The sequence below is a fragment of the Tasmannia lanceolata genome, unplaced genomic scaffold (genome assembly GCF_043159265.1).
Source record: "Tasmannia lanceolata isolate RefF3 unplaced genomic scaffold, GAP_Taslan_0.1 ptg000048l, whole genome shotgun sequence".
Taxonomy (NCBI): Eukaryota; Viridiplantae; Streptophyta; class Magnoliopsida; order Canellales; family Winteraceae; genus Tasmannia; species Tasmannia lanceolata.
Window position 1 is genome coordinate 2513924 of NW_027518725.1, and position 8614 is coordinate 2522537.

Consider the following 8614-nt stretch of genomic DNA (forward strand, 5'->3'; position numbering starts at 1 on the left):
ATTTTGCATGCACCCCCCCTTATAACGTGAACTGACGTAAAAAAGCGTTAAAAGTTGCCCACTTTTCATGTCAAATCACGTTATAAGGGGAGTGTGCGTGTAATGCAGGGGAGCAAAAATATAATCTCCCTTTAAATAAGCATGATATTTCCCTAATTTTGACGGAGATCGGGTAGGAAACACAATCGGGACCGTTGATATAATGGGCCATAGGTTTGGTGTGGAATAGAGATTCCATTTGTGAGATTGAGGCATCCTAAAATCAACGGCTCAAAGACAACTTAAGGATACATTTTCATCTAATTCAATCAACGGTCTAGAATCATCTAACTCGATGATAAAGGATACGTAGATTGCAGACAAGAGAACAAGATGTATAACAAAGAAAACCAAAGGGATTTGAAAGCAATCTTTAGTCTGCCTCTAAAGAGACAACCCAACTGACTAAGAATACGAGCAAAAATGGAATAAATCCTGAATTTTACTCTTTACTGAGCAGCTCCGTAAGAAATGGGGGTGAATATATCATTTCCCTTTTATATTGACATGCATGTGGTTTGATGGTCCCACATTAGAGAATAGGTGTCTTTGAAGCTTCACGTGGAAACCATAAAGTTATTTGTTTTAGCACAAAAGATTGTGTCGATTAAGGAGGTGAGGAACAAAAAACTGTTGGGTTAGGTGGTTGGAAAATGAAGGTTAAACCATCACATGCAACAGTCCTAGAAAACAATACTTAAATAAGGCTTGGGTTGAGATAATGATATATGCATTTGCAATTTTGTAAGGGCTACAGTAAGTGGGAACCAACAACACTTCTAAGTAGGGGTGCAACTCGGGCGGGCTCAACCCGAACCCGACGGGTTCAACCTTAGGGGTGCAACTGGGGAAGGCTCAACCTGAACCTGACGGGTTCAACCTGAAAAAATGTCGGGTTGGGTTGAGTTCAGGTCGGGTTCTAGTTCGGGTTGAGTTCGGGTCTGGTTTAGGTTGAGGGCTTGGGCAACCCGACTTGAGTGAACCCCTACATTTTTAATAATTTTAAAAAAATTTCTATGCTTAAAATCCCAGGTCGGGTCGGGTCGGATCAGGTTCGGGTTGAACAACTGGTTGCTTGGGTCGGGTTCGAATTGGCCTGCACCCCTACATCTAAGTTTAAAATGTGAGGACTGAGGAGGGTTAGTGCTTAGGAAATGCTACCATCTCTTTATGTCCTTGCAAAGAAAATATAAGAAGCAGTGCAAGTGCTTAGGAAATGCATGCTAATATAGTGTTGTTTAGCTTAGAAATACTTCCCAATGCCCTTTTATGGCATTTATTCACATAAAAATCGTAGTGAATGGTTCTATAACAGGGAAAAGGGTCTTTGGTCTTCCCTTGGAAATCTATCGGATATTCAATTAAGTTTGCCCACAATTCTATTAAAAGGGGGGTGCATAATCCTGCAAGGGCGATTGAAAAAATCATCACCCTTATTTTATTGAACGACATTGATTCAATAAAAATTCTGGGGGTAGAGTGAGGTTGGAATAAGTGGTAGTAAAAATTCAAGTACTTGAAGAAAAGAAGAAATTGTAACGAATAGAAGTGAGGGATTTCATACTCCACTCATCCTAATTTTATCACACAATCATGCATAGAGTCGCTGGCTAAATTTGAATATAGGGCCCCAAGGCTTACAGACTAATAGGTAAAAACCTAGCATACGTCTCGAGAAGGGTTCATTCTCTAGTTACGAGATTTAGAAGGTGTTAGATACCAAACATGCCCGATAAACCAGTCTCTACGCATATTTATTTCTGTTCTTATTTGTAATGACTTTTCTAAGTGTCCAAAATTGATGTCTAATTAAGCTACCATAGAGAAGTCACTTCCATCCTCATAGAATGATTTTCAGTGGGGCTCGGGCCATATGACATGGTGCAGACTTCACCTGAATTTAGAGAATGTATATATGCTTGGAATAGAGGAAAAACTAACATACATAAACAATTGTTGGAAAAGAAAAACAAGTAGAAAAAACGAATCGGAGCAATCTCATATGCAAAATGCTCCTGACTGACCTAGTTATTGGTGGGGGTTCGAGTCGAGAAATTCCTACCATTCGACGGTTTCGGAGTTCAATGAGTTGCGGACCAATAAAAGAGGAATAAAAGCACGATATAGCAATAAAAACTAGGAATGGTTAGTTGAAGGTTTGACAATCGATTAAGTCTTGGCTGAGGGGCTCAAGGGGAATAAGTGAGATTGGTCATGTTGGGTTTGTTTGATACAAAAGATTAAGAGGCCAAGTTCACAATTTCTCTCTTATCCTTTGTTTAGTTCAAAACTCTCCCACATCATGTGGACTCCTTGAAGTCCCCTTTTACCTCTGCCACGTTCTTGTTCGATTCGGTGTTTTGCTTTAATCCTTTTAACTCTCTTGAGTTATGACCGTGTCAACCGAGTAGTCGACTATGTTGTGCCTGCTTTGGTTGCATTCTAAGTTATGACATGCAAACACATTTTTAAACATCGGTATCACTATCCCCAATCTAGTTTGGATCACCCATGGTTTTAAATTTCGACCGAAATTCAAAATTTTGGATTTCAGTGGGGTCTAAAATAGGTACCGAAACCGAAATTTTAAACCTTGAGAACACCCTCTCCTTTGAAGCATTAAATGTGACCTCGAGATAAATAGGGTTATATTCTATCCATGTCGAATAAACAAATCCTATCAAAAAATCTGACACCGGTAAGGATAAATATAGAGTACAGTATCCAATGCTTCCGTGCCATTACTCACGTGCAATCTACTTGTTTTTGTGTAATTTCTCATATATTTCATGTAGATTTTACAAATCCTGATCCAGGATCCCATTAATTTGATATCTAATAAGAATCCGAGTGTTTTTAATCAGTGTTTAGAGCATTGGATACCATTTTCTAGGGATGTTAAAACCAGACGACAAAGTCTCTGAACAATCAGACGCATCAATCACTATGCAACAATTATTACTTCTCATGTGTATGTAATTAAAACACTGTACTTTATGAACGATTTGGATCATCAATATGAAGTAGGCCCCACCGCCCGACTGAACTTTATGAAAAGTAATGAACGATTTGGATCATCTTATGAAGTGGGTACCGAATTTCGGTCAAAATCTGGTACAAAAATCGAAACCAATATTATATTCAATATTAAATTTCGGCAGAAATTTTGGTGAAATATTAAATTAAATAAAAAAAAACAAATTTTTTAGGTCAAATGTTGGAAAAACTGAAATTTCGACTCCCCATGTGTCTTTCTCTCTCTAACCCAGAGGAGAGAGAAAGACACATGGGGAGTCAATTTAAGATATTTGGGAGTCGATTTATCACTGCCCTAAATAAATTACCATTTTGATTTTGGGTGGTTTCGGTGTCGGTCTCCTATGAAATCTGAAATTTCGGATTTCGGTTGAAATTTAAAACCATGATTAAAACACTGTACTTTATGAACGATTTGGATCATCTTATGAAGTGTGCCCCCACTGTACTTTATGAAAAATAATGGACTTTACACGCTCACAACATATAATTTACCTTTTAAATAGGGGGAGTGATAAATTGACTCCCCATGTGTCTATCTCTCTCCCCTTAAAGGAGAGAGAAAGACACTTGTGGATCCCACCTTTTTAAGTAAAAGATCTACGTAAATTTTACGAAGAGATAAAAAATGTAGCCTTGCGAAGAAAAACTACCCAAATAAAAAAAGGTTAGGGTAACCCCTTGAAGCTAAATGGCCTGTATATTTGAACAAGTGCCCTCCATTTCTACTTTTGCTCAGTTGATTTTTCTAGGGTTTCGTTTTTCTTGCTTCTTCTGAGATTTTTCTTCGTTGTTCTTAGGTTTCTTCTAGGTGGTTTTGATTTCTTCTTGGTTGTTCTAAGATCTTTTCCCGTTCTAGGGCTACATTTATATGCCTCTTTCATATCTATTTGTATGTTCTTTTCCTGTACTCAGATTTGCCTTGTACTTTAGTTTTTGTTTCCTTTTGTAATAGGGTTTCGGATTTTGTGTGTGTTGATGATATGTGGTTGGATTTGTGGGTGCTATTGTTTTGGATTTGTGGTTGTGGCCTTGTGGGTGTTTATGATATGTAGGTGTTTTGGACAGAGAATAGCCACCTAGATGAATAAATTGAATAAGACAAAATATGCTGAAAAGTGAGCTCCGCGGCTGCTCTCTTGTACAAAAGTCAGCCGCGAAATGGCTTTCCTTGAAATTGCCTAGCAAATCCCTATAATTGATTAGGTAATTCTTTGCTAAACATATTTAATTGACAAAAGCACCCTTAAATTGGTTTTAAATATAGTTCATTCAATAGATTTCTTAATATCTAGGGAAGGGTATTTTAGACTTTTTAACCATTAATATCTTTACTTAAACCGTATCTTGATTATGTGAAATGACAATTACTTAGAAATGCTTAGGACTTGAAAAAGCGGATCCCGAAAAATCCGGAGGTTTCGAGCCCAATTTGGTCATTTCCATGAAAAAATTAATTAATTACTAATCTTAATTTCCCTCCATAACCCAATTTTAAAAACTTAAAAACAGAGGATCTTAAAAAATTCTATCCAAACTCTCTCGACCGTCCGATTAGACCACCTGATGACGTCAGCAAGACAAAACCGCCTACACTCCCTCGTGCTCTCACAAATCTTAATCCAATAACAACACGCCACGTGTTATCAGGTCATGCCACGACTATATCTTTTTAGATTCGGACGGTTTTAGGGTTTTTGTTTCTTTGTAATCTCTCAAATGTTGATTGAATATTTGGCGGGCAATTGTGAGATTTTCAAAATTGGAGCAAACCTAGGGTTTCCCTAAGGTTTGTTCTCTGAAACCCTTTTCTCTCTAAGGTTTTGCATTTCTTTTGCATGTAGTTTTGCTTGATCTTGATTTGGGTTCAGTTTATTTTACTAGGGTTTCATTTTTCTTGGGTTTTTTGGTCCTTTTTTTTATGTTTTTTTGTTTGGGTTTTGTGTTAAGTAATCTAAATGAAGTTCCTCTATGGGTTTGATGATTGGCTTTGTTAGTTTTTGGTCTTATTTATGTTTGTTTGTTTGGGTGTTGTGTTAAGTAATCTAAATGAAGTTCCTTTATGGGTTTGATGATTGGGAGGAAAATATAAGATGGGAGGAAAAGCTGATTGTCATGTAAATTTACTCTTGCAGAAAGCTTTTTTCCCCCCCTTTAAATTTATCAAATATATGACCCATTTCTGTTTTGTCATGGGATTTCATAGAATTTTTGTCTGGGTTATAGTGAATATGATGGATTCCTTCTTTTGTTTTCTGGTAAGGGTGTTCTTGGTTTCTCAAGGGATTCTGTTGAAGTTTATCTGCATTTTTATGTATATGTTAGGTATCATTTTATGTTTTCCGATAAGGCCCTGTTTGGTTTGCAAGAAAAACATTTATGATGGAATTTTTTTTCTTTCTACGATTTAGAGGAAAATAATACAATCACAGTTCATTTAAAGGGATATTACCATAAATTGAAGGACCTTCTAAGTAAAAATTAAGTAGGCTTGGTTTAAGTCATCTTTTTGAATGTGTAATAAAAGTAGAAACTTTTATAAAATATTTTCCTTTTCAAACTTTTCCAGAAAATTCCTGCAATCCAAACGAGGCCTAATACTTCCATTAAAATGTTTTCTTCTGTGGAAAGTTTTCTACTAATTTATATTGGGGTTGGTGATTTTAGAAAAAAATGCAGGATTTTTTGAAAAAAAAAATGATATTCTTCTTCTCAATATACTACAGATACCATTTTAAATGGAAAAGGGGAGAAAAGTGCTTTTTCCTTCACCCATTTCAGAAGTTGTATTATTTTCTCACATTTTATTTTCTTTCGAAGAAAATTTCACTCTGAATCTTTGCCCAAAAAATGAATTTGTTATTGACTTGTCAAATACCCAGTGGGTTTTGGTGGGTTGTATCGGCTGGAAAATATTGGAGGATTGGAAACATCTTTGGTGTTTGTGGCTTTCTTATACATAGAATCTTGGGTTTGCTTTTTGATGTTTTGGAAAGATGATTTTTTTCATGGTTTGAGTTATTTCCTTTTACATCTGTTTCTTTTCTGATATAGTTCAGTTTAGTAAGTCTTGCTACATGATTTTAGTGTGAGTAACACTATGGAATTTGAACTTTGGATACATCACCATTTGTCTGCTCTAACGTTTAGCAGGTGAGGGTATGTTGGGTTCCACATCTTATCACCATTTGCTCATTTATCAGACACTTATACTTTTCAAACAAAATTAAAAAAATGTTGGTGTCTTCCACACCAGATTGATCCTCTCGTTATTGACTTTTATGACTATTCTTAATACTATTTTGAAGTTAGTATGGGATCTGATGTGAGGTCTAATAGTTTTCCTCTGTTTCTTTTTTGAAAATTGAATCTATGTTAAGAAAAAGGGCCCAGGTAAGTGATATCAAAACTGAGCTCATCTGTATCTATGGGGAAAACTTCTCCTGAGCAATCCATGACATTGAAGCACAAGAGACAATTGAGGAATGCGAGAAATAGGTATCTAAAGCCTGGTGCTCTTGCCCAGCTTCGATACACCAGAGCTATCACCAGATCGTGTACTGACATAGACAAGAAAAGGGATGCGGTGTTTGCTTCTGAGAAGGTTGAAAATGACTTACTACAAACCAAGGTTGCTAATCGCAGTCCAATGTTGTCACCTGAAAAGGCCAATTTGAGGCACTTTATAGGATCGACGGACGGGAATAAGCTGCACAAACTGCCCGGAACGCCAAAAACACCTCGAATTTCAGATTGTGATTCTAGATCGATGCTTGAATCTCTTCCCATGGATATACTGGTATTCCATATTTTAGACCCTTATTTGTGTTTCTTTGTTTTAATAGATTAAGGGAGATGATATTTTCACTCCCCCTGCATTACATGCACGCTCCCCTTATAACGTGAGTTGATGTCAAAAAGCGTTAAAGTTGCCCACTTTTCACGTCAAATCACGTAATAAGGGGAGCGTACGTGTAATGCAGGGGGAGTGAAAATATCATTGCCCTAGATTGAACTGATTTTCCAGTTGATATTTGATATGGAGTTCCTGAGAAACTGTCTGATCTAATTATCTTTTATATTTATGAAGGTAAAAATCCTTTGCCATTTGCATCATGACCAACTGAGAGCTGTTTTTCACGTTTCTTGGACGATTAGGAAGGCTGTGAGTGCTCTCTTTTTCCTTTCATTTTCATCATAGATTTATGTCTAATTTTAGTTGAGGTTGGGTAATGAGTTATGCTTTGGATCAGGTCTTGGTTGCTAGAAAATGCTATTTCAATTATACAACTCCAGATCGGTCACGGCTGGAGATGTTAAGAACAATGACGCCTCTTCCCACTGAACATTGGCCATTTGTAAGGTATAAGAAATGTAAATTGCATTTGGGGGTAGTTAAGATGGCCACTTTTAGCCACTTTTATGTTTATTTTTACATATTTGCAGCAGGGGGAATGGAAAGGGTTTTATGGGTTCAGTCCCTCATACTCCAAAAGCTCCTAGACATGGGCGCCGCCCTCCTCCACGTCTTAACACGACGGAGATGCGGCAGATTGCTGCAGTCCTCTTTCAGGAATCCACGTTTCCTTTGAGGTATATGGTGCCGCATGGCTTGCCGAAACCTCCTTGCAAGTCTATGGCTTCTAACAGGGTTCTTTTCTACGAGGATGAGTTATGCCAGGCAGTAGTGCAGAACAAGCTTCGCTAATGTTACCTACCATATTTTCCTTTATGTTTTCTTTTCCCATTGTATATAAGTCCTCCTTTCCTTAGCCATAATAGGATATAGAGAAGCAGTTTCATACTTTGCTATGGCTGTTTTTTTGTTGTTGTTATTTTGTAGTTTTGTATGGCTGCATTAGGTGTTATGAAAGCTATAAGACCTGAGTTGAGAGTAATAGAATAATCAGCATAAAACACAAGTATTTTTCTTGTATAGTGTTATTTATTTTTATTTATGTTTGATCTACCTGCTAAGTTCAATGTAATCTGTTCTGATTTTGATATTCGGGATTCTGAAGTAGAATTCTTAACTATAGGTTTTATATCTGAATCCCCTGCTTTGGAAGTCAGGTATTCATTGGACGTAGTCCATCAATATGGCTTATAATTTTAATATGCTTGTGGAATTCTGTTTTGGCTGATGATATTTTGTACTTATTTGGTCCATGAATATTTTCTGATATTAAGCTAATGCAGTCTTTTCTTGGTAAGCAGATTAGTCGCATATCTAAACGAGTTGCTTTAAAGGAGCTACTGGCTTTACTGGCATCTTATAGAACAACTGTTTCCCAAAAGGGTATCTTATGCTTTCAGAAAATCTATTGTTGAGCAAACTAGATTAATTTAGGGAAATGATATTGGCACAATCATGTTTTGATATTTTCGCTTACTCATCTTGTTTTTAAGTATTTAAAGAGCTGTCAAAATTTTGTTTCAAAAAAAGAGAGCTGTCAAAAGGTTATTACAGTTCCCCAAAAACTCTCACAAGCCAATTTTAATGGAAAAGTCAAGCTGGGTTTGTGCAATTATCAAAACA

The 8614-nt window shown here is 36.7% G+C and overlaps 1 protein-coding gene across 3 annotated transcripts; it reads left to right on the top strand.

Moving 5' to 3' along the window:
• The first annotated feature begins 4745 nt into the window (after positions 1-4745).
• Positions 4746-8081, top strand: LOC143864235 (F-box protein At4g35930-like). 3 transcript variants are annotated; one of them, XM_077375130.1, is made up of 5 exons: positions 4746-4864; positions 6456-6874; positions 7166-7240; positions 7329-7438; positions 7522-8081. In XM_077375130.1, exons 2-5 carry the CDS (start codon positions 6503-6505, stop codon positions 7781-7783), a joined length of 819 nt encoding a protein of 272 aa, XP_077231245.1. In that variant the 5' UTR covers positions 4746-4864; positions 6456-6502; the 3' UTR covers positions 7784-8081. The 3 variants fall into 3 exon arrangements, with proteins under 3 accessions (XP_077231245.1, XP_077231247.1, XP_077231246.1); XM_077375132.1 differs by having other exon boundaries at positions 7525-8081; XM_077375131.1 differs by lacking the exon at positions 4746-4864 and adding an exon at positions 5113-5192.
• The last annotated feature ends 533 nt before the right edge of the window (positions 8082-8614 follow it).